Source organism: Talpa occidentalis, unplaced genomic scaffold (assembly GCF_014898055.3).
Source record: "Talpa occidentalis isolate TD23 unplaced genomic scaffold, MPIMG_talOcc4v2.1 talOcc4.10, whole genome shotgun sequence".
Taxonomy (NCBI): Eukaryota; Metazoa; Chordata; class Mammalia; order Eulipotyphla; family Talpidae; genus Talpa; species Talpa occidentalis.
The window spans coordinates 86,481,080-86,507,201 of NW_023600993.1; the positions used below are offsets into that span (position 1 = coordinate 86,481,080).

General features: G+C 48.3%; 2 protein-coding genes across 2 annotated transcripts in view; one reads left to right on the forward strand and one right to left on the reverse strand.

Annotated features, from left to right (window-relative positions):
* Nucleotides 1-7,902, reverse strand: part of ZNF341 (zinc finger protein 341) — a 54,883-nt gene extending 46,981 nt beyond the window's left edge. The window contains 3 exon segments of the mRNA XM_037496743.2: nt 620-816; nt 2,371-2,481; nt 7,849-7,902. Coding sequence (XP_037352640.1) covers nt 620-816; nt 2,371-2,481; nt 7,849-7,879 — 339 coding nt within the window. The 5' untranslated portion in view covers nt 7,880-7,902.
* A 7,930-nt stretch (nt 7,903-15,832) lies between these two features.
* PXMP4 (peroxisomal membrane protein 4) lies at nt 15,833-25,728 on the forward strand. The gene is made up of 4 exons (XM_037496754.2): nt 15,833-16,017; nt 20,472-20,534; nt 23,339-23,537; nt 25,465-25,728. Exons 1-4 carry the CDS (start codon nt 15,905-15,907, stop codon nt 25,726-25,728), a joined length of 639 nt encoding a protein of 212 aa, XP_037352651.1. The 5' UTR covers nt 15,833-15,904.
* Nucleotides 25,729-26,122: the final 394 nt, after the last annotated feature.

Consider the following 26,122-nt stretch of genomic DNA (forward strand, 5'->3'; position numbering starts at 1 on the left):
AGACTTACACAATAGTCCTCAATGGGTCTCCCGTCTTTCTTGACTCCCATCAAAATCTATTCTGTCTTGCAACCAGCGGGATGTAGTTAAAGTAGAAATCAGATTAAATCTCTCTTCTGCCCAAAACCCTCTAATGGCTCCCATATCACTCACAAAAGCTCATAAGGCCCACACGATCTGCCAGGGTCCCCCTGCTGCCTCTCCGTACCATCTCCCACTCGCTCAGCTCCAGCCACGCTCACCTCCTTACTGTTCCTGGAACAGCACACTCCTGCCTCAGAGCTTCTGCATTTGCTGCCCCCTCCTCTTGGAATTCTCTCCCCCAAACTGGTAGCATGATTCATTCCCTCACATCTTTAGATCTCTGCTCAAATGTCACTTCTTCCCAGAGGCAACCCTAAGCACCATTTACAAAAAGGCAAAGCCTCTACGCCTGTCATCCCCATCTCTCTAGACTCAAATTCCTGAAAAAGCATACTTCTATACACTTGCTTGGGTGTGACCTATTCCACCCACCTCCTCAAGGGCAGTGACATGGCAGTGCCCACACAGTACCTGACATGTTGTGGTTGCTCAAAATAAACTCACTGAGTGTTTTAACAAAGGATGGTGTGAATACCTGGCGATTGGCAGGAGGTGGGGCCTGCTGAACTGCTGCGGGTGGCGCCGAAGGTGTGTAGATGTTGTTGGTGGCCAGTGAGACTGTGGCCAGGGGCGGGGCACTCCCCTGGCACTGTTCCCGCTTGTGGGTCATAAACGCTGGCAGCGAGTTGAACTGTTTCTTACACTTCCCGCAGAGAAAGACATCCTCATCATCTAGGGATGATGCCCACAGAGCAGCAGAGAGAGGGGAGTAAGAGAAAAAAATAGCAAGAATAAGTAGAGGGCATCAAAGTGAGAAACAGGGAGAGACCCACATCTGGGCCACGAGAACAGCAAATCTTAACAGCATCTGTGACTGGACGTGCATGTGTCAAGAGTCACCTTTGTGCTTCCCAGGAGCTAATTTTTCTAATCAAAAAATTAGAAATCAAGAAAAATTAAAGTGCGTTTGCTCTGGAGTTGAAAAATTCAGAATCTTTACCTTGCCTGAATTTATTCATCAGTCCCCAAACAGACCACAGGATTATACTCTGCGACCCTGTATCCCCTGTTCCCTCTAGCTGCCTCTCTCAGAAAACTCATTCTGCAAGGCTCAGCTCAGATGTCATCTCCTCCAGGAAGTCCCCCTCGGCCAGTGGCCACAAGGCACACCTCTCATACCTCCAGACTATGCATCCCCTAAAGGAAGGAAACATGTTTTATTTATTACCATAACTGCAGTATCCCCTGTGCAGGGGATTCTCAAAGTATGTTTGTTGAATAAATGAATGTTTAGCTACAGTTAACAGCACCCATTATTAAGGGCGTACCACCGGCCATACTGTGCCAATCACTTGATATCTTGTAGCAGAAATGCCTAATTTGATTCAATATTTTCTCTTCCTTCTTAAATAAAACTACAAATTTTAGTGGGAAACACTGCCGTCTAAGGTAGACCACCTTTCACCCTTTATCTCAGTAGACAGGTCTGGAATGCGACAGTGAAAGTAGAAGACTGAAGCAGCCATTCTGGGCTGCATGTTGAGGACAGCAGAGTCACAGAAATGAATCTGAATCTCACCACACCCACCCCAAATGGCCACCAGGACCACATGTAACAGAGAAATCAATTTTCATCTTGTACAAACCCCAGGAAATGTATGCTTCTTAGTTACCACATCTAAAACCAAATCCCAAATATCCTCATAAGACTTCTATGAGGTAGAACTATTATCCCCACTTCACAGAGGTAGAAACCAAGACATAGAGAAGTTAACTCACTTGCCTAAGGTCATAGGGTAGGAACGAAAGGAATGAGGATTCAAACCCAAGTAGATATCTCTCTGTTCCCAGCATGGTCCTCAAGTACTCAAAAATATTTGTGGGAATGAGTAAATGAGTACACGGACTCACACAGAGCTCTAAAAGAAGTTCCATATCCTCTCTGTGTCTAAGGGGCCTGACCTATAAATCGGAGAGATTCATACTCCCTCTAGCCTGTTCTTTCCACAAAAGAGAAGCTGAAAAACTACTTCCGGGCGAAAGGAGCAAGCAATGTCAAGTATCAGGGGTCCTGGCCATTCCCTGTTATAATTTCCCTATTTACAAGTGATTTCGAGAGTGTCCTCAGAGCTAAGCCAGAGAAAGGCACAAGCCTCAAGATCCCAGCTGGAAGGGATATCCTGGGGACCACAATGGACAGTTTGCTCCCACACCCCCTCATGAGCCCACCGGTTTTCATGGGGAGCCACTCACCCTTTCCTCTGGGGAACCTGAGCAAACACTCACCCAGTGGCTGGATAGCGGGAGGTGCGTTAACACTCTGGCCTGTTGGATCCGGGACTGCTCCTTGGCCATCCAACAACGACTGGACAGCCAGGACAGTCTGATTGTCCATTCCTGAAAAAAGAAAAGCAGCTGTTGGGAAGGTGGGCCCAGCCAGTATTCTGTTCCTACTATACCTTTATAAGCCAGACACCCCTGTGGCAAAAATGGCCAACTGTGCCTGGATACACATTCTCTCCTTCTTCTGCCATAGAATACAAGATTTTTGGACAAAACTAGGTACCAGAAGAAAGATTACCCTTTCCAGCTGCTCTTGCAGTTAGGGAATGTGTAAGTTCTGGCCAATGGGATATAAGTAAAGGGGTTCAATGGCACCTCTGGGAAAGTTTTCTTTTTTTTCTTTTTTAAAGATTTATTTATTTATTTATACAAGCACTGGGTACAGTCAGAAGCGTGGGAGGGTGAGAGAATTCACCAGAGCCAGACCAGGGAGCAGAGCACGCAGAAGGACCGAAGTACACTGCTGAGGGGAGCAGAGGGAGAGGTCTACACGCCATGTGGGACCCTCCTCCGGTGGCTGGGGAGCAGCCGGAGATGGAACCGGCGCCACGGAGGTTTCGGGCAGCTTCGCAACCCAGCGCTCAACCGCTGCGCCACCGGGGAGGCCCTCTGGGAAAGTTTTCTTAAAAGCTGATGCGTGACCCCCTTCTTTGTCATACCATCCATCCAGCATCCTAGAACCAGAATATGGTCATAGGATCATGAGGACATGGGCCATGTCATGGGACTACAGCGCAAAATACTGGAAAGATCCCAGGCAGCTGAGAAACTCATAGAACACAGCCACGCCCTCAGCTCCGGACTGGCTTCCTTGTCCAGCCTGTTCAAGACACCACTAAGACGGGCTCCTTTCCTGGCTGAATCTAACCCTCAGCAACACAGCCCCTCTAAAAACTATGTCACTGAGTCTTCCCCACACACACTTCCACAAATCCCACAGATCGATCTGGACTCCTTGTTTCCTTTGTTTTCAGACGTGTGCCTTTCTTTTCTGTTCTTCAATGAACAGTGTAATCAGAATCTGTGAAAGTTTTCTTTTTTTTCTTTTTTAAAGATTTATTTATTTATTTATACAAGCACTGGGTACAGTCAGAAGGGAGGGAGGGTGAGAGAATTCACCAGAGCCAGAGCAGGGGAGCAGAGCACGCAGAAGGACCGAAGTACACTGCTGAGGGGAGCAGCGGGAGAGGTCTAGAGGAGGGTTCTTGAGAAACTGACTACTTGGTATTTCTCAGCCCCTACCTGGCCACCTGCCCCAGCTTCTAAGCACGTGCAAATTAGAACCATTAGCTCCTGCAGCCAAACTGGATCCATACTTTGCCCAGTTTTGATGTAAGTCATTCCCTCCTGAGGCCAGTCTTCCTTTTCCTCCTGCTCCCTCAGAAACTTGCCACTTCCTGGCCCCTGTCTGCCCACTGTCTGCAACGTCTCCTTCCCATCAGCAGTTACACATGCTCAGGTCTCTCTAGAATGCCCTCCCTGAAAATACTGGCTCATCTCTCATCCCTGCAACAGCAAGCATCACAAGAGCCTTGTCTGTACCCTCCATCTCCTCTGCCCAGCTTCCAACCCTTCCCTACCCACTGTAGAGGGGCTTAAAGCCCCCACCATTTCACCCAAATCAGCAAAGCTCTCCTGGCAGTATCTAGCATTCCTTTCTCTGGCTCCAGTATGTCACCCTTCCCAGATCTTCTCCCACCTTTCTGCTGGCTCCTTCCTAGTCACCTCAACTCTCTTCTCCTGCCCACCCCCTAAATGTTTCCATTTTGAAAGGTTCCTTCTATCTGGACTCTTTCTCTTCTCCTTAAGTGGCCTCATTCACCCCTCTAGTTCAATATCTGGAGTCCCAAACCTGGGGTTCACGTTGCCCTGATTGCCGATCTATCATTTCACGCAAAGTTGTATGTTTGCATTTGTATGCAAATCTGTACATTTGTAGCAGTTTTATTATTAATAGTAAAAAACTGGGGACCTCCCTGGTGGCACAAGGCGTTAAGACGCAACCTATGAAACTATCCGCAGCCACTGTAGCACAAGTTTGATCCCCAGCCAGGGAGCTACCCACGTGGCACAGCAGACCTCTCCTGACTCGTCCGCTGCTCCCCTCAGCAGTGTCTTTCAGTCAGTCTGGCTGTTCTGTTCCCCATTCTGTTTCTGGTGAATCCTCTCACCCCCCACACCTCTGGCCTGTACCCCAGTTCTTATATGCATAAATAAATCTTTAAGAAAAATATTAAAAAACTGGAAACAATACAGATGTCCATCAATGGGTGAATGATGAAATCAACTGTGTTGTACCCCATGCCGGGTGCTCAGCGATTAAAAAGGGAAAAATTATTGATATACAAAACAACTTAGATTGTGTATAGCAAAAACACCCAAGTACAATTATGTTGAATGGAAAAATAGCCAATCTCAAAGGTTACAAACTACATGATTCTACATATATGACATTCTTGAAATGACAAGATTTTACAAATGGAGAACAGATTAGTGGTTGCCAGGCATCAGAAATGGGGGCAGAGGGTAAAGAGGTAGGAGTAGTTACAAAAGGGAACACCTTGTAGTGATGGAAATGTTCTGTGTAATTACATTGTGGGAAACTATGTAAAGGGAAGATGGGATCTCTCTGTATTAGTTTGTACAACTGCATGTGAATCTACTGAAAAAAAATTATTTCAAATTTAAAAACAATTTCAAAAATACTACCTATCAAAACTATGGAGACAATAAAAAGATTAGTGGTTACCAGGGCTGGAGAGGAGGGATAAATAGGCAGAGCACAGAGGATTTTTAGAGCAGTAAAAATACTCTGTAAGATATTTTTTTTTTTTAATAGAGGCATGTTATTTATTTATTTGTTTGTTTGTTTGCTTTGTTTATACATGCACTGGGTACAGTCAGAAGCGCGGGAGGGTGAGAGAATTCACCAGAGCCAGAGCGGGGAGCAGAGCAGGCAGAAGGACCGAAATACACTGCTGAGGGGAGCAGAGGGCGGCAGGAGAGGTCTGCGCGCCATGTGGGACCCTCCTCCGGTGGCCGGGGAGCAACCGGGGATTGAACCAGTGCCGCTAAGGCTGCGGGCAGCTTCGCAACCCAGCGCTCAACCGCTGCGCCACCGGGGAGGCCCTACTCTGTAAGATATTATAGTGACATTTACATGTTGTCAGTAGAACGTATACCACCAAGAGTGAACCCCAAGATAAACTACAGACTTTGGGCGATTATGATGTGTCAATGCAGATGCATCCTTGGTAACAACAGCATTCTGGTGAGGGGACTATGAGGCAGGTTCGGCATGTGTAGGGTGGGAGGAATAGAAGAAATCGCTGTATCTTTGTTACAGAAATCGCTGTAACTTTGTTGTGAAATTAGCACTGCTCTAAAAACTAATCTTTACAAAAATGCTGACTTTTTTCCTCTTTTGGTGATCCTCATCACACCACCACAAGGGCACAGCCCCTGGGGCACCTCTGGTTCTTCCATCAACCTGTCTCTTCACCCTCTCCCCAATTCTAGTCCTTCAGCAAATCTATCCTTTTCTACTCAGACGGCCATCCATTCTCAGGGAGACAACCGCAGGCACTTCCCTCACCTCTCCAACGCCACGCTGGCCCCCTCCAGTCTGTTCTCAGAGCAGCCAGGGTGAACTTCATAAAACATGCATCAGATTGTGTGGCTCCCCTGCTGAAAACCCTTTTTGAGCTCCATACTGATTCTAAGAAAAAGTTCAAAGGCTTCATCTGTAGTTGCTCATCCACATGAACTAGAATCCTAGAAGTCTTCTCTCTCTCCAGGGCACTGCAAAAGCAGTTTCCATGCCCTGGTCCTCTCTGGATACCTGCGGTTCTGTTGCCCTTCCCCTAGCTGGCAGGCATCACAGTCCTAGGAACTGATTTTTCTTTTAATTTCCTCATCATTATCGTTCAATCCAGGAACACATCATTTAAAAAAAAAATACTTTATCGTTGTTTTCTTTCTTCATAGCATTTTTTTTTTTTTTTGCATACAAGAACTAGGGTACTGGGGTGTATGCCAGAGATGCAGGGGGCAAGAGGATTCACCAAAGACCCAGTGGGGCACAGAAAAGGCAGATCTACTGAAATACAGTGCTAAGGGGAGCAGTGGGTGAGACAGGAGAGGTCTGCAGTGCCATGTGGGTTATTTCCCTTGTGGAGATCCAACTCATGTTGCAGACGCTGGCAACAGCTTGATAGCATTGTCTTTAACCCCTGTGCCACCAGGGAGGCTCCTAATTCTGTAATTTCTGTATCCTGGTATTTTGTGGGGCAGAAACTGTGAATGGTTCAAAAAGTATTCCTCAGTCTCTCCAGATGGGAGGCAGCAGGGTTATCCTATTTCATGGTGAGAACTCTGATCCTCCAAGTAAAGGGACATGGCTGAGTCTTCTGTGGAGTGGCAGAACTCAAAGTATCAGTCACATACCACCAGCCTGGCCTAGTTTACACTCTAATTATGGAAGTACTCATCTCATCATCACACAGCTCCAAGAACATTCTTGGGTCTGTATTCCACTGTGCCTACTTTGTGCCAAGGTCTGAAGTAGCCAAGGTCTCTTCCCGCCCCGCCCACCTGCCAGGGCGGCCAGCAGGTGCACAAGGAGGCACCGATCCTTCCTTGTGTGAGTTCGTAAAACTCTGCAGCCCAGCATGGTGCACACAGAAAGCAAGCAGTGTCTGTTGGTTTGGGCTGTGAACACCAGGTCCTAACACACAGGTGGCGTCTAGCCTTTCTGGGTTTGAGCTTGACAGACCACATCCTGGCACAAGGCGCACAACAGGAGCTCAAAACAAGTTCTTTGTGGTCAGGACGCCTGGCCCGGCTGCTCCGGCAGACAAGCCCACCCGGCTGCGCAGCGGCTCCTGCACCACGGGCCAGGCCCCGCCGGCCACCCTGGCCCGCCGGCCACCCTCGCCCAGACGCCCTCGGCCGCGGGGGGCTGCCCGCCCCGGCTGTTCCCTCAGGAAAGCCCCCCCCGCCGGCCGAGGCCCCGCGCCCGGCGCTGTTCCGGCCAGACCCCCACCCCCCGCGGCGCCCGCGCTCCCGGCCGCTTCCGTCCCGGGGCCCTGCCCCCGCGCGGCCTGCCCTCCCGCTGTTCCAGTCCCGCTGACCCCCCCGCCGGGCCTCGCAGCAGAGGCTGTTCCGGCCCCCAGCCCCACCCCCGCCCCCCAGCCGCCGAGCGGCCTCCCCGCGGCTGTTCCGGGCCCGCGCGCCCCCGCCTCCCGCCGGGCCTCAATTCCCGCGGCTGTTCCCGCGCGCGCCCCTCCCGCCCGCGGCTGTTCCCGTCCCGGCGCCCTCCGCCCCGCGGCCGCCGCACGCCCTGGGCCCAGCGCCGCCAGGGCGCGGCGGGAGGGGGCGCCACGCGGAACAGCCGCCTCCCCCGGCCCCGCCGCCGCTCACCCTCCAGGGCCTCGAAGATCGTCTGCGCCATCTTGGAGCCGCCGCCGCCGCCGCGGGAGCCGAAGCCCGGCTACGCGAGCATTGTGGGAGCCGCGGCGGCGGCCGGAGGGAGGCCGCCAGGGGGCGCCCGGGAGCCGCCGCCGAGGCCCCGGTGCGGGACACTGAGCGCGGGCTGGGGGGACGCCCGGGCCCCAGGGCAAGCCCAGCCCCGCCCGGAAGAGCCGCGCCGCCGCGCTGCGAACCCGCGACCCTGCACACCTCCTCCATGCCCGCTGCACGCGGGGACCTCCTCCCCGGGGTTTGGGCCTCAGCCCTTCCACCCCTGAACCCCGGCTCTGTGATCCAGACCCCCGACCGCGCCACACGTGACCCCAGCCCTGCAGCAGGGACCTTGTTTCCATCGCACACAGCATCCCCCGCCTTTGCGACGTCCACCTCCGTTTCTGCCTCACCCCCTGTGTCCACCTAACACAGGACCCCTGACTTTCACATGCCATTAACCCAGTGACCTCAGGGTCTCATCATCTGTCCCTGCAAGAGTTTTTCACTGTAACTGCTCTTTTCTTTTTTTATTTTTCTTAAGGATTTATTTATACAAGAATGGGGTACAGGCCAGAGGCACGGGAGGGTGAGAAGATTCACCAGAGACAGCAGGAAGCAGACGACCAAAAACACGGCTGAGGGGAGCAGCGGGCGAGACAGGAGAGGTCTGCTCGCCATGTGGGTGCGCCCTGGCCGGCTGCGGACCGCTTCACAGTGCGGCGCTCAACCTGCTGCGCCACCAGGGAGGCCCTCTTTTCTTTTTTAAAAGCATTCAAGGAATATCTTAATACATTTGATTTATTATTATTATTACTAATATTGTTGTATTTTTAATTAGCAAAACAAAACATTTGAAATGGGTTTCTGGAATAACCATTTGTTCTTTTTTTAAAGATTTATTTATTTATACGAGCACTGGGTACAGTCAGAAGCGCGGGAGGGTGAGAGAATTCACCAGAGCCAGAGCAGGGAGCAGAGCAGGCAGAAGGACCGAAGTACACTGCTGAGGGGAGCAGCGGGCGGCAGGAGAGGTCTGCGCGCCATGTGGGACCCTCCTCTGGTGGCCGGGAAGCAGCCGGGGATCGAACCGTCGCTGCAGAGGCTGCGGGCAGCTTCGCCACCCAGCGCTCAACCGCTGCGCCACCGGGTAGTGTACCTCTCCTTAAACTTGACGTTGGCCTTATGTTTAAGAGCAGGGCCTCTCCGGTGGCGCAGCAGTTGAGCACTGGGTTGTGAAGCTGCCCGAAGCCAAAGCCTCTGAGGCGCCGGTTCGATCCCCGGCCGCTCCGCGGCCACTGGGGGAGGGTCCCACATGGTGCGCAGACCCCTGCCGCCCGCTGCTCTCCTCAGCAGTGTGCTTCAGTCCTTCTGCCTGCTCTGCTTCTGGCTCTGGTGAATTCTCTCGCCATCCCGCGCTTCTGACTATACCCAGTGCTTGTATAAATAAATAAATAAATCTTTAAAAAAAAAAAAAAAAAAAAAAAGAGCAGGGCCTCTCAAGACATCCTGTTGAGGTTAAAGACCATTTTGCCCAAGAGGATATCCAAAGAGTACCTTGTGAACATGAGGTGACTGTAGTTACAATTTTTCACAGAAGAATTTTACCTTTGACCTCTGGCGATTTTCTTGCCCATGGCGACTGTGCAGGTATAGTCATCACTTCCAGGCTGCGGGGGCAATCTGAGGTGTCATCATGGATGTTCTTTACAGTCTCCATTTTGCATCAGGAGTAGCATCTAACCAGGTCACCACCACATTCCCAGGTTTTTCAAATTTGCCCATTTCCACAGGAGCTACAGCAGAAAGGAAGGAGCAGCATTTCCACTGACCTTTTACCTCAAGGAATGCATTCATTTAATTGTGCAAAGGCCCTGAGGCCAAAACCAGTAGGGAGAAAGGAAGGAGTAGAGGAATCTGGGTGTAGGTTAGAGTCATGGTCAGAGTGGAGAACAGAAAAGGTGGACTCATTGAAACACACTGCTAAGAAAAGCAGCAGCAAAACAAAAAACATCTACTATACTGAAAGTGAGGGTTCCAAGGCTTGATTTAAACTCTAGGCATCATTGATTGGTTAGGGTGACTAGTCTTGTGTGGTTTCTGACTCCTGATGCAGATGATCAGTGTAATGGATCAGTTCCCACAGGGCGGTCCCACCCACTCCCTTTCTCCATTTAAGCCTCCTAAACTTGCTTGCTGGGCAAGAGTTGGGTGCTTAGTTTTTAAATTTAATAATGACACCCATGACAAAAATGAAAGACCAAAGCCTGTCAGGGTCAACTGAGGATAAGTGAACATGGGTACAGGAGCATGAGGGTGGAGAGACAGACAGGCCACAACAAGAGTTTCTGTTTTGTTTTAAGGGTGACGGGAGGCGCTCCACAGTAAAGGAGTCCACCAGTCCCTGAGACCTTGGCAGCTTTCCATGTATTTCCAAGTGCATATATACATAGTTGCTTTTTATCTGCTCTTCAGGTCTTTGCACAGTATTTTCTTACCACCCTCAAAGGGACAATGGGACCTTGGCTTCTTGCCTCCTTGCCTCCTCTAAGAAGCTTTCCCTGGTCTCTCTGGATGGAGTTGGTCCTCCCCTAGTTTCCGACAGTATTTGTTATTATATCTATCATGTCATACTCTTTAGCCATTGAAATTCCCCTTTTCTCAACCCCCTCAGTAAGGAAGCCACTGACCAGGTAAGGTGCTTCACCCATTCTACCTGGTTCTCAAGACCTGATACAAGAGGCAACCTGGGAAATGCTTGTGGCTTGTTGATTGACTATTTGACTGATGGAACAAATGAATCAGCTTTTTTTCCCTCTCACCTTCATATCTTCCTCCACCAAAACCTATCAGTCCTGTGTCCCATTTCCTCAGGGTGGACTGATTGGCATTGAACCAGAACTAATCGCAGCTTAGAGATTCTGGGGTATGGGGTAAGTAATGTGGTAACACCAGGAATGCAGCCAAGTGGGCAGGAGGGAAAGTTTGGGAAACTTCCAGTTTCCTCCTCCACAATGGGCGCTCCAACCACTCCAGAAAAGTCAGTTTCCCTTTTGGGAGGGGAGGAATCATGAGCAGCTTCCACTAGACTTCCAGCAGCTAGGGGAGAAAAGTGAGGCTATAAAAACAAATGTTGGGCCTCCCTGGTGGCACAGCGGTTGAGCAATGGGTTGCGAAGCTACCCGCAGCCTCTGCAGCGCCGGTTCGATTATGGTGCACAGACCTCTCCTGCCGCCCGCTGCTCCCCTCAGCAGTGTACTTCGGTCCTTCTGCCTGCTCTGCTCCCTGCTCTGGCTCTGGTGAATTCTCTCATCCTCCCGTGCTTCTGACTGTACCCAGTGCTTGTATAAATAAATAAATCTTTCAAAAAAAAAAAAAAAAGACAAATGTTACACCATGAAATCTGGTAAGATTTTTAAGTATTGGTAGTAGGCAGCAAATGCATAATTTTAGGGCCTAAATTGTGTCCTTCCCCTCCCCACAACTCATGTTGACATTCTAAATCCTAGTACCTCAGAACATCACTAGTATTTAGGGATAGGGCCTTAAAGAGGTAAAATTAAGTCAATAGGTGCACCCTAAACCAACATGGCTGGTGTCCTTATTTAAAAAAAAGAAAAAAGATTTCGGCATACACATAGACTGAGAGGTGACCATGTGAGGACACAGTGAAAAGGCAGACAGCTGCAAGCCGAGGAGAGAGACCTTAAAAGAAACTGAACCTGCAGACACCTTGATTTTGTGAAAAATTGAATTCCTGTGGTAGAATTCAGCCTTAACAAACCAATAAAACAGTGGGTAAGATCAGATTCTGGGGGCCTTCCTGGTGGCTCAGGGGGTAAGTCTCAGCACTATCAAGCTATCACCATCCACTGTAGCGTGAGTTCAATCCCCAGCCAGGGAGCTAACACAATTGCCACAGCAGAACTCTCCTGTCTCTCCCACTGCTCCCTCAGCAGTGTATTTCAGTCAGTCTGCCTGTTCTGCTTCCCACTCTATCTCTGGTGAATCCTCTCACCCCGCCCCCACCTCAGGGCTACACCCCAGTTCTTGTATGCACAAATAAATAAAAATAAATCTTAAAAAAAAAAATCAGATTCTGGTGTCTGGGGGAGTTTGTATTCCAATCATGACTCTATCACTTGCTTCTCTGTGTGCTTTTCCCGTAATAAGGAGGTCTGGTCATAGAACCAACCACAAGGATTGCTATGAAAATGAAATGGTTAATAAACACTTAAACAATTCTTGTACATAACAATTACTTTGTAGGTGCTTGTTAAATAAGTGTGATTTTTCTGGGCAAAGGTGAATAAACAGGTCCTACCCTAAGGAATTCAGAATTGTGTACAATTTTAAAAAGTCACCAGGAAATGATAAAGGTTTTCAAATGGCAACTCTTTAACCTTAGCATCCTGGGAGGTCTTTGAGAGCGGAAACATTAATCTCTGTGAGAAATGGTTAGCAAAAGATAGCACTCAGGAAGAACATGCAGAACCAAATAGTTTCTAAACACCCTCTCCCCATCTAGGTCAAGTAGTAGGGCTTGGTCGCTGGACCTTTGTAGAAGAATCAGGTGATATTTCCAGAAGTTCTGTTTGCTTTCCTTTCAAATTTTACATATTTTTAAAAATATGGTTTTCTATTTCCTGTAGCTATTTTCTAGCTTTAAATCTTATGTGCACATTTTAAAAAACTGTGTCTATGGATTATAATACCTGAAGTCTGTGTAGACCTATTGCATTGCTCCCATGTATTGTGTCTATTTTTTTAAAATTAATTTATTTATTTATACAAGCACTGGATATAGTCAGAAACGCGGGAGAGTGAGAGAATTCACCAGAGCCAGAGGATGGAATAGAACAGGCAGGCTGACAGAATACACTGCTGAGGGGAGCAGCGGGCTCGGCAGGAGAGGTCTGTCTTGCCATGTGGGACCCTCCTTGGGGGCCAGGGATCAAACTGGCGCTACAGAGACCGTGGGCAGCTTTGTATCCCAGCGCTCAACCGCTGCACCACCAGGAGAGGCCCTTTTTTTGCTTCTTCATGAAGTCTTAGCTACCTGGTTATCTCTGACTGTGTGCTCATTATTCCCTTGAAAACCATTTGTAGTGGTTCCCTAAAGCCAAAACTAGACGTGCCCTTCTGCAGCGAACCTTTGCATTTGCTTTCTGCCAAGGATTTCCAGTCAGTAATCACCTAAAATCAGGTTCCCAGTTCATGACTTGAGATTTCTTGGACTACCGGGCTTTACTCCTTCCCAAGGAAGGGCTTTAAAAAAATCCTCTTTTTCCCTTTCCTTCAACTGTTCTGCTCCGTCAGGGCAATCTTTTCTGAACTCCCTTGAGGCTAGTAGTTTGGGATATCCAGCAGGTTAAACTTGAGGGCAAAACTTTTTGGGGTCAACACTTAATGTGAGGAGATTCTTCTGTAAAACTCCCCACTGCAGACATAGCTTAGACATAACTCCCCACTCCCCATAACAGACATCCATCTGTCCATCCTTCTGTCCATCTGACCCTGCACGGTTGATAAACTGAAACTCATAGCTCCAATAGTGTAAAATGCCCTCATATCATAAGTTAATTTACTCTTCCAATATCCAGTCATTTTATTAACTGGCTTTTACCCAATCATTGATGTGCACATTGTCCAGACTTTTACGCATTTCAGTGCTTTTCAGAGGGTATTTTTATGTTTTATCTAATGTTGCTACTATTTTCAGAGGAAGGATTACCTGAATAAACCAGTCTGACATTACAAAAGAAAAAAATCCAGTTTCAGTGATAAAATAGGCCAATCATAATTTCTTTTCATTTACCTCTGACTTTGACCCAGTCAATAATGTCACAGATAAATATCACATTTCCCATGTTCAAGGGATACCCTCACAAGTCAGAGTCACCACTCAGCATGTTCTCCAAAGACTATTCCACACTGTGACATCATGTGTAAATATCACCTATCAATACTCTGAGATATAACCCAAAACTATATCTTTTCAACAAGCATATGTTGGGTACACACCATGTGCTAAGTGCAGGTGTTACAGTAGAAAACAAGACAGATAAATTTTCTGCCTTCATAGATTTATGGCCTTGTAAGGGCAATGAACATAGAGTGAACAATTCCAAAGAGCTAAAGTTTTATGAAGAAAATAAAAAGGAGTGTCTCCCTGGTGGTGCAAGGGGTTAAGCACTGCACTATGAAGCAATCCACAGCCTCTTCAGCACAAGTTCAATCCCCATCCTGCCAGGGAGCAAACCACATGGTGAAGCAGACCTCTCCTGCCTTGCCTGCTGCTCCCCCAGCAGTGTGTTTCAGTCAGCCTGTCTGTTCTGTTCCCCACTCTGTCTCCGGTGAGTCCTTTCATCCCCCACATCTCTGGCCTGTACCCCAGTTCTTGTATGCGTTAATAAATAAATCTTTAAAAAGAGAAGAAAAAAGAGTCAGAGAGTGGGCAGTGATACTTTAGAGGGAATAGCTGGGACGGACTCTCTGAGGAGGTGGCATCTGAGCTGAAACATGAATGTCGAGGAGACTGTCATGGGAAGAACTGGGGTGGTGCATAGAGTGGGGAGAAATATCCGAGTGTGGCCAGGTTCATGGGGGTGAAAGAATTCACCAGAGACAGAGTGGAGAACAGAAAAGGCAGATTTATTGAAATACCTGGCAAGGGAGCAGGGAGCAAGATGGGAGAAGTCTGTGCATGAGGGAGGATTTGAGATGCTGTTTTATATTCTGCTTTCTAACTTGGGATGCCATTTTGCACCCAGTTATCTGCTTTGGATGTCTGGTCTCCTGAACAGGCCTTTGATACAGAAACATGACCTTGCCCCTGCTTCTGTGTTCCTGGAGCTGGGCTGGTTTTCCTGGTCATTGTGGTCAGTTGGATGGCCTTGTCCCAAGGCAGCTTTATCAATTTCCTTATCTATTCAAGCCTCCCAAAGCTGCCTGCTGGGCAGAGAGAGTGGAGGTTAGTTTTGTTTTTTTTTTTTTAAGATTTATTTTTATTTATTTATACAAGCACTGGGTACAGTCAGAAGCACGGGAGAGTGAGAGAATTCACCAGAGCCAGAGCAGGGAGCAGAGCAGGCAGAAGGACCGAAACACACTGCTAAGGGAAGCAGCGGGCGGCAGGAGAAGTCTGCGCACCATGTGGGACCCTCCTCCAGTGGCTGGGGAGCAGCCAGGGATCGAGCCGGCGCTGCAGAGACTGCAGGCAGCTTCGCAACCCAGCGCTCAACCGCTGCGCCACCGGGGAGGCCCTGGAGGTTAGTTTTTAACCTTATTAAATTGCACCAGACAGTGCACACCAAGCAAGGAAAGAGCAAGGTCAAAGTGGCTGAGGCAGGAGCATTCTTGGCGTGCTGAGGTTAACAGCCAGACCATTTTGGCTGCAGAGAAGTGATGATGGGGCGAGTGACCAGGCCATGAAATTAGAGAGGAAAGCAGGGGCCAGAGGGTACTGTCTTCTCTTGTGGCCAGGGGAAGGAGTTTGTACTTTGAGAGTAGATGTTAGCCAGTGAGAGTGCCAAGTGATTCAGCTCTGAGATCCTTAGGATCCTGTCTGTGCTCATGTGTACACATGAGGCCTGACTCCTCCCAGAGTCACAAACAACCCGTCTTTCATTCCAGCTCTAGGTAGGCGGGTCCTCTTTTAGGAAGCCTTTGGAGCCCACAAGTGACACACCCCCTAAATCCGAAGGAAACAAGCTTTCTGACTGGGCAAATCCAGGCGTGTGATTGTAACTTTCCCTGGGGCGGAGCCAACTGTGATTGGTTACAATGTCTTCCTTCTCTTCCAATCAGATCGCTACTCGGGGTCTCGTTAGCCTTGTGAGTGAGTACGCTCTGTGATTGGCTGTCTCGGGATGAGTGACAGACGATACATCCTGTAGTACAAGGGGGCGGCGCTGTCAGGGGCCTTGGGCTGCCGAGGCTGGGCAGCGCTGCCGGAACCGCAGGCTGTCAGCGAGCTCCTGGCTGGGTGCCCCCGACCCCGAGCGCCGTCCGCGATATGGCCGCCCCGCCGCAGCTGAGAGCGCTACTCCGGGTGGTCAACGAACTGCTGCGCAATCGCCGCTACCACGCTGCGTTGGCTGTGCTTAAGGGCTTCCGGAACGGGGCAGTGTGAGTGGAGCGGCCGGGGCTGAGGGGCAGGCCGGGTTGGGGTCAGAGGCGGGTTTCGGGCCTGGCACCCTCGGGCTCTGTGCCCTTGAGCAGCCCTAGTTTGTGGTCAGGTCTCCGTGTCCACCGTCCACACAGTGGGCACTGGATAGTGAGTTCTGGGCGCCTTGCGAGCCAGGGCTCCTGCAGCGCTGCTTTCTGGATCCCCCAGGTGCTTTGTAAACTGGCCCTCTTGTCTTGACCACCGTCCATGCCACCCCCATGGCCCCTCCTTTGGAGCCATATCCCATTCCCCCTCTCCGTTGTGTGCCCTTGGGCCTGTCTGTTTTCTGTGGCCCCAGTTGCACAACGGGAAGATGGCTTCTGGCCTCTAGCAGGCCGGTGGGAACTCCTGCCTATCCTCCCTGCATTGAACTGCCCGGTGGGATCACATCCCACTTCTCATTCCTTGTCTGTGTGACTCTAGGGCTAAGTTCCCTTCTGGAACAGAGGACTCCTAGAGCATAAACCTCAGGAGTGGCAGTAAATGTAAAAGAAACTGCAAATACTTGCTGGGCAAATTGATTTCACTGTTGCCATAAGATCTGCAGGAGAGGTCTTGGGGTCATTTTGCCTGGCTGGTGGCTGAAAGGGTTTTGACTTCCTTTAATTGATCAATTGAGGTAACATTGGTTTTCTGTATATGATTCAGAGGTATAGGACCACACCTCCTTTAAACCTCAAGCACAACAGATATCATTTACTGAGACTTACTGTGGCAGAAATGGGGACACAGCAGAGAGCAAACCCAACAGATCAGTATCCTCCTGGAGTTGGCATCTAGAGATAGCATGGCAAGGTGGTGAGGGTGTGGACTGTCTCCTGTTTAATTCTGGTGCCACCTACCTAGTGATCTTGAGCAAGTCCATTTAGCCTCTCTTAGCCTCCATTTCCATAAAATGTGAATGATATACTATTTATATCAAACTGTCAGAGGATTGAGTCAGTATGTGTGAAATGTTTAGAAAGTGTCTGATATATGCTGGCTGCTGTAATTATTGTTATATTCACATGGGTGTCTGCCTGTCTCACTCCCCTCACCTTCTCCAGACCTCTGCTTAAGTGCCAATGAGGCCATCCCTAAACACCCCACCTCTTCCCTACTTAACTTTTCTCCATTGTGCTTGTTTTCTCTATAGTGCTCATCTGACACTGAGTAGTTTTACGCATATATTCTGGTTTCATATGCCTCGCTCATTAGAAAGTGAGCTTCATGGAACAGGAATTTTTCTCTATTTCTTGGTTTTTAGTAGGCTTTCAAATATTTACTGAATGAATGAATTATGTGTGCAAGGTAAGAATTGCTGTTATCCCCATTTTACAGATGAGAAAACTGCCTCAGAGAGGTAAACTCATTGCTCATGGTCACAGCCCTTTGTTAGTGTTAGAGCCAGGATTAAAACTCAGAATATCTGACCCCAATGCCAGGCTCTTGGCTTCTGTGGGCACCAGAGTCAAGTAGCAGTTTTTTCTCTGAGTCTGGCCAGATCATATCAGCCATGCCATGGTGTGACCAGGGTAGAGCGAACCCTTAGATAACATGAGCAGTCTTTTGCCCTGCAGAATATGCTCAGGGCAAAGCATGAGTGACTATGTGTCACACAGGCCCTGGTGCCACTGGGCATTGCCCAATGTTGACTTTGGATACCTGCTCTTGAGGTGCTAACATACCATGGCTAAATTATCATGGCTAAACTCCTTAATGTTGACTACAGTCAATAGTCAAATTTCCCAGTTGCTTCTCACTTGATTATCCTTAAGATAGTGAAGGTAAGTGTGAAGGGGAATGTGGTCTTTTTTTTTTTTTTTTTTTTAATTTATACAAGCATTGGGTACAGTCAGAAGTACAGGAAGGTGAGAGAATTCACCAGAGCCAGAGCTGGGAGCAGAACAGGCAGACTGACGAAATACACTGCTGAGGGGAGCAGTGGGCATGGCAGGAGAAGTCTGTGCGCCATGTGGGACCCTCGCCAGCGGCTGGGGATCGAACCGGCGCTGCAGAGGCTGAGGGCAGCTTTGCAGCCCAGCACTCAACCGCTGCGCCACCTGGGAGGCCCATGGTCTTTTTTTTTTTTAAAGATTTATTTATTTATACAAGCACTGGGTACAGTCAGAAGCGCGGGAGGGTGAGAGGATTCACCAGAGCCAGAGCGGGGAGCCGAGCAGGCAGAGGGACCGGAGTACACTGCTGAGGGGAGCAGCGGGCGGCAGGAGAGGTCTGCGCACCATGTGGGACCCTCACCCCACGGCCAGGGATTGAACCAGCGCTGCAGAGGCTGTGGGCAGCTTCGCAACCCAGCGCTCAACTGCTGCGCCACCGGGGAGGTCCGGTCTTTTTTATTTTTAAAGATTTATTTATCTATGCATACAGAGCTGGGGTGCAGGCCAGAGGTGTCGGGGGTGAGAGGATTCACCAGAGACAGAGTGGGGAACAGAACAGGAAGATCTACTGAAATACACTGCTGAGGGGAGCAGGGGGCAAATCAGGAGAGGTCTGCTGCACCATGTGGGTTGCTCCCCGGCTGGGGGATCGGACTTGTGTTGCAGAGGCTGCAAACAGCTTCATAGGTTGCGTTTTAACCCCTTGCACCACCAGGGAGGCCTGAAGGGGAATGTGGTCTTGAGCACATCATCCCCAGAGATTCATATGAGGAGATGGAAGGAGGGTCAGGGGACTTTTTGCCACATCTGCCTTGAGAATGAAGATCATTCTCAGCAATCAGGTTGTCCATGTTCCAGAAAATCTGACATCTCCCTGAAGGGATGCGCTGTTATTGTGAAGAGTCCCAATGGTAGGGGGACTTCAGTCACATCAATGTCAGCTCAGTCTTCTTGGAAAGGAAAGGAAGAGGCTCTGGGTGGACAAAGGGTGGGGGATAGAAAGGAACTGGCTGACGTTTGTTCTCTCTGTAGCCATGAACAGAACGTGATCAAGGGTGTTCCACAGGCCTGATACAAGATGATATCTGTGCACGCTCACTTCACATCAGGAAAATGGGTCTTTTGTTGAAGTCTGAAAATTCTTGGGTGAAAAATACACTCACAGGATTCAGGGGAGTCCAGGAATTACTTGTTCAGTATCTCAAGTCCAGAATGATTAGTTAATTCTGGAAGGAGAAGACATTGAACTTGTATCTAATTTAATGTCTCGGCTTTGACTCAGCAAGCCACAGTTAAAAACAAGGATATCATGAAATTTTGGGTATCTGTATTTCTGAAAAAGAAACAGTCAAGCAGGCTAATGAATAAGAACTAAGTTACCCAGCTACAGAAACAGTGAGATGCTGGATGATTCCTTAGACCTCTTTGTGATATATCTTTAAGATGCTGTGCAAGTCATTGTTGAAAAGAAAAAGATAGAAAGGATGGTGGCGGAAGAGGTGTGAATCTTGAAAAGAAGTACTTATGAAACATTCATATGCATTTTAATCATTTTAATTTTATTATTATTTTTAAAGATTTATTTATACAATACCTGGGGTACAGGCCAGAGGCTTGGGAGGGTAAGAGGATTCACCAGAGACAAAGTGGGGAGCAGAACAGGCAGACTGACAAAATACATTGCTGAGGGGAGCAGCGGGCGAGTCAGAAGAGGTCTGCTGCGTCATGTGTGAATCTCCCTGGCTGGCCAGGATTTGAACCAGCACTGCAGAGACTGCAGACAGCTTCACAGCACTGCACTCAACCTGCTGCACCACCGGGGAGGCCCTCATTTTAATTTTAAAAGCAATCCTTAATCTTAGATCTTTTGGAAGTATAGAAAAGTTTCGAAAACAGACAAAAATAAATTCCCATATTACTCCAGCCCAGAGGACATTGCTAATAACATGATGGCATATTTCCTCTGTGTTTAGTAGTATAGCAGTTGGAAAGAGGTACATTTTGAACAAGTAGAGGGAAGTACAATGTTAATTAGCAACTATTTTAGGGAATTTAAGTTAACTTATGTTAGGAAAGTTAACTAAGTTTAAGGTGGACCAAGCTAGAGAGGGAACCCTCTGGAGATTCATAGGATTCCATAGGTAATTAAGGGCTGTTCTAGAATCAATGTATGAGCACAATTTATTGTCAAGCATAGTTCTGCGTCTTAATCCCTTGTCTTAATCCCTTGCGTCACCAGGGAGACCCCTCCCATATAGGAATTTTAATCAGCCTCTGAGGTCTGACATTCCCTTTAACTGTTGGGCAAACCAAGGCTCATTTATTTGAAGTTAGATGACAAGCCAGAGACCACTCTACCAAAGTATCAGGGGTGGGATTTGAACCCAGATCTAGCTAAAAAGCAAGCATTAGTTCCGCTCCCCAAATGATGGGAGGATTAGGGGTGGGGAAAGGGGACAGAGTCAAGGAGAGAACCCAGAATGAAACTGATGTAGTGATGCCGCAGTAATTGGTTTTTTGTTTGTTTGTTTCTATAGCTACGGAGTCAAAATCCGGGCTCCTCATGCGCTGGTCATGACCTTTCTCTTCCGGAATGGCAGGTACTGACCCCACACCTCTACCTCCTCCTGGGATCTCTCTCAGGCTGTTAGAAAATGTGGTCAGCTCTCAATGCTAGGATGGTTGCAGTAGTTTACTAGCTGGGCCTACCCTGACCCCTTGCTACCACTACCTCTTAAAGGACAACTGTTATCCCAGTTTGAAAACTGCCCTGGTTCCCCACTGGCCTCCAGAGAAGCCCACCTTATTGGCATGACCTTCCAGACCCTCTGCAGTCTGACCTCAACTGCATCCCCACAGTACTCTCCTCCGTCCACTCTGGGGTGTCCTGGGCATTCCAGGCACAGGCCACATGTGGCTCCCCTTCCATACATTGGCTCATGCAGTGCCCCCACCCTCCACCACACACCAGGAATGCCCTTTCGTCTTCCACCCACCTTTATTTCCATCCTAACCACCCACACCATTTCTCATTACTCCCTAAAATGTCTTGCCCTCCCTCTGATCTCCCATAACTCTTCCCTCAAGGGACTTCTCAGAAACCGCTTGTAGTCTAGTTTTTAGCCTCATCTGGAGCTTACCAGAATCAACCAGGGGTATCCTTCTGGCCAAAACCAGCCAATAATTTTCTCTTTCTGTATTCTCATTTTATTTATCTATGTTTGTTTGTTTTGGGTTTTGCCCTCCCATTTTTTAAAAAGTTAACTTCGAGTTTTGCTAAAAACTCATCCAGTAAATATTTGTTGAGCATTTTCTATATTCCAGACACTTTTAAGTGCTAGGTATATAGCAGTGAACAAAATTTACCATGATTGCTGCCTTCCTAAAGTTTGTGTTCTAGCAGGTGGTGGCAGAAAATAACTGGAGGAAGTAAGGAAAGCATATCGTATGCTAGAAGGCAGTGCAGGCTGTGGGAGGAAGGCAAGGGGGCTGATCATGCTGAAGGAGGGGCAGGCTGCAGAACTAAATAGGGAAGGCTTCATTAAGAAAGTGACATTCGATGGAAGACTTCCAGGAGAACAAAGAGTTAGCCAAGTGGGTATCAGAGGAAAGCATGTTTCAGGTCAAGGCAGCAGTCAGTGCAAAGGCCCTGAGGTGAGTTTGAGGAAGCTGTAAGGGAGGTAGTGAAGGGGAGAGAACAAAGAGAAGATCACAGGGTGACCTGGGTGAATTATGTCTAGCTTCAAGCCGTAGAGAGAAGTTTGAATTTTCTTTTAAGTAAAACATGAATTTGTTGTAAGATTTTTTTTGCAGGGATATATCACTATTTGAGTAATCTTTTTTTTAAAATTAATTAATTTATTTATATAAGCACTGGGTACAGTCAGAAGCGTGGGAGGGTGAGAGAATTCACCAGAGACAGAGCTGGGAACAGAACAGGCAGACCGACGAAGTACACTACTGAGGGGAGCAGCGGGCGGCAGGAGAGGTCTGCGTGCCATGTGGGACCCTTGCCTGTGGCTGGGCATCGAACCGGCGCTGCAGAGGCTGCAGGCAGCTTTGCAGCCCAGCGCTCAACCGCTGTGCCACCAGGGGAGGCCCTATTTGAGTAATCTTTTGATATGAGAGTGAAGAGTTTGCTGCCAGATTAAGAAGTCGGGGACAGCATAAATTAGGAGGCTGTAGTAATAATATGGTTAAGATTGTGGCTTGAATGTTGGTGGTGGCAGTGGATGTGAGAAGTGGTCAGGCTCCAAACACTCTGAAGGTGGGATTAGTGTCAGCATTTAAAAACTGGGAAATCCAGCTCGCTTGCCCTGCAACTGGAAATGCTCAGCCCATATGCCTGTGGGCACAGAACCAGCTGACTCCTGACTGTCTATTCTCACCTAGCAGATTGCCACGGGGCTCAGTAGACCCACTTCAAGGTCTTATCCTGTCTGAGGGCATTCAGTGTCCCTGAACTGATCTCCCAGAGTACAGTCTGTTCCTCTCCTTTGTTCTCCTCACTGCCTGCTAGTGATTTTTAAAAGATTAATCAATCATCCGAATTACTGTTCACTTCTCAGCATAAAGACAAAATTCAGCTTGGCTCCACCTCTACTATATAGCCTGCACCTCATGTGTTCTCTGCTCAGGCCTTGAGGATTTCTCTCTGCTCCTTTACTCCCCACTCTGCCCTTCTCCAGGACCTTTGCATATGCTGATTCCTCTACCTGGGATGCAACACCTCTCCCCTTTTGACCTCATGACTCCTCATCCTTCAGATCCCAGGATCATCTCTTGTCAAGGTCACAGCTTGACCCTTGTTTTATGATTATTTTATGTATCTTTTTCCCGTTGATCATAACTTCATGAGGGCAGCAAGCAGATTTGTTTATTTTCTTTTCCTGAGATTTCTGCTCTCCCAGCACGTATTATATACTCACTCATTCATTTCCTTACATATTCACTCAAAAAAAAAAAAAAAAAAAAAACCCAACACCTCATATTGAGTATCTAGTGTGTGCCAGGCCCTGTTCTGCTTCCTTATCATGAACAAGCCAGATATACACACATATACATACACATCCCATGGTGGATTCCACGGGATGTAGAAGAGGTGGGGGCACATAATAAAATAGTATATAAATGTTAGTGCTATGAACGAAAAGTAGGCTAAGGGAACAGAGTGAGATAGACATTCTTTTATGTAGGGTGATGAGGGAAGGCCACTCTGAGGAGGCAGCATGGAGTGAGGCCTGAATCAAGTGAGCAGGCAGCCCCCAGGACTTGGAGGTTGGGGGCCTGGGGTTGAACGAGCATCAGTCTGTGAGCTTCTTGCTGATTCGGTTTTGTTGACCTGTGGGTGAGTGCCTTGGAGTAGCTGGGCCTGTGCTCATGGTGGCTTACTGTGTTTGTGCAGCCTCCGGGAGAAGCTGCAGGCCGTCCTACAGGCCACATACACCCATTCCCGGAACCTGGCCTGCTTTGTGTTTATCTACAAGGGGCTCTGTGCCCTGCAGTCCCACGTGCAGGGAGAGACCCACCAGGTGCACTCATTCCTGTCTGCCGTCATCGGGGGCTTCCTGGTGTTTGGGGACAACAATAACATCAATAGCCAGGTAACATCCTGGGATGGGGTTGGGGTCCAATGTGGTTCAGGTGTAGCAGTGGGTGTGGGGGTTGAAGTTGAGCTCTTGGCACCCTTCTGGGTCAGAGGGTCTCTGATTCACTGGTCCCTATGTGACAGGTCACTTCCCCTTCACCTTCCCCATCTGTAAACCCAGGAGCTAGTTGGAATTCCACAGTTCTCAGAATCAGTATGTGTGCTATTCTATGGGGCAAAGGTTTTTATTTATTTATTTTTAATTTGTTAAAAGATTTATTTATTATGCATACAAGAACTGGGGTACAGGCCAGAGGTACGGGATGGGGGGAGAGGATTCACCAGAGACAGAGTGGGGAGCAGAACAGACAGATGACTGAAATACACAGCTGAGGGGAGCAGCAGATGAGTCAGGAGAGGTCTGCTGTGCTTTGTGTGTCAGCTCCCTTGCCAGGGATCAAACTTATGCTGCAGTGGCTGCAGATAACTTGATAGTGCTGAGTCTTAACCCCTTGCACCACCAGGGAGGCCCTTTTGTTTGTTTTTTAATGAAATAATGATGAAACTAAATACCATTTGTCATATTTATGTCCTTGCGCAATATAAAAAGTTGTCTTTCTCAAATTTTGTAAATATTCTCAAATTTTGTAAATATTAAAAGATGCAGACTAAGCACCTCCTAATGTGCCTGGTATACTTCTAGGTCATGATAAAATTAGAAAATAAATTGAAAATAAAGTCTCCACCTCCCTCCAGTTGTGAAACCACCACCCAGACAGTTTCGCAAAGTTACGGGTGTCTGTGCTTCTGAAATCGTCTGTATTCTCTCAACATACACTAGGAGTTTTCCACCAAAGAAATTATCTGCTTTTTTTTTTTTTTCACATAATGGATCTTGAGACCTCTCTTGTCCATCCCTCATTTCTTGAGTTCACTGTTATTTTCTGAGTATATATTTCTGGATAGGTTTGTTTATTTAGCTTTTTGACATTGCATGCATTTCTGCTTGCATGTTATCAGTCTATAAGTTCCTAGAATTGGAATTGTGGAGTCTATGGATGTGAGCATTTGGTATTTTGAGACAGTTTCCCCAGTTTTATTTTTTGTTGGGAATTCCACTGGTCTTTGAACTTCCAAAGTCCAGAAATCCTGGTCACACTCATGTCCTGCCCCTTCCCTACCTTTTCCTGATCCCAGGCAACAACTATTCTGACATCCTGTCCAGTCCTTTAAAAAATGTCATTTAGGGCCTCCCTGGTTGCACAAGGGGTTAAGCACAGCACCGTGAAGCTTTATGCAGGCTCTGCAGCCGGCCAATCCCCGGCTGGCCAGGAGCTGACCCACATGGTACAGCAGACCTCTCCTGTCTCGCCTGAGGCTCCCCTCAGCAGTATATTTCATCAGTCTGCCTGCACATCTGACCTGTACTCTGGTTCTTGTAAAAATAAAAAATAAATCTTTGAAAAAAAAAGATTTATTTGTTTATGCATACAAGAACTGGAGTATAGGCCAGAGATGCGGGGGTGAGAGGATTCACCAGAGACAGAGTAGGGAGCAGAACAGGCGGATTGACTGAAATACACTGCTGAGGGGAGAAGGGGGTGAGTCAGGAGAGGGTCCATGTGGGTTGCTCCGAGGCCGGCAGCGATCGAACCAGCACAGCAGAGGCTGCGGACAGCTTCACAGTGCTGCGCTCAATCGCCTGTGCCACCAGGGAGGTGCAAAATAAATAAATCTTAAAAAAAAAAAAAAAATCTTTAAAAAAACCCCACACCCATTAAAAAAAAAAAAATACCTGCTATAAACCACTTCAGATCATCTTGCTTAATCAGCTTTGAGAAACTGATCCAGGGCACAGTAGGAGGTACCCTGGTGCATGGGGGTGGGCAGAGGGTTCCCAGTGACTGTGCCCTCCTGTAATTCTAGTTATTCCCTCCCTGCAGATCAACATGTACCTGACATCACGTGTCCTGTTTGCCCTGGGCCGTCTGGCTGTGGAGAAGGGCTACATCGCCGAATCCAAGTGGGACCCGTTCCCATTGTTCACTGGGCTGGTGTGGGGGCTGGTGATATGGCTCTTTGAGTACCACCAGGCTACGCTGCAGCCCTCGTTGCAGTCTTCCATGACCTACTTGTACAAGGACAGCAATGTATGGCATGACATCTCAGACTTCCTCATCTACAACAAGAGCCGCCCCTCTAAGTAATGTGACCAGAGGCACTTATGGGGGCTTCTGCACCTGAGTTGGCTCCAGGCAGTGTCCATCTGTGACTCGAGATTGGCTCCATTTCTGAATCCTTCCTGAAGATCAAGGATCTCAGATTCCAACTTTTATCACCCCAGGGTTCCATTTACTGATGTAAAGGCCCTGATTTTCAAATCCCATTAGATATTCTGGAATGGTAGAATAAGCGGCTGAATCAGGCTTAGGAGCCTTGGACATGAATCCAGCTGTGCTGCTTGACTTCTGTGGGACCAGGGAAAGTCATATCCACTCTGGGCCTCAGGAGTCATCGAGCTCAGAGGAAGGCTCTGAAGTCTCTTTCTGGTGGGTATGTTCTTTGACTGTTCCTATGTAACAGAGGGCTCCTTGTTGGTGG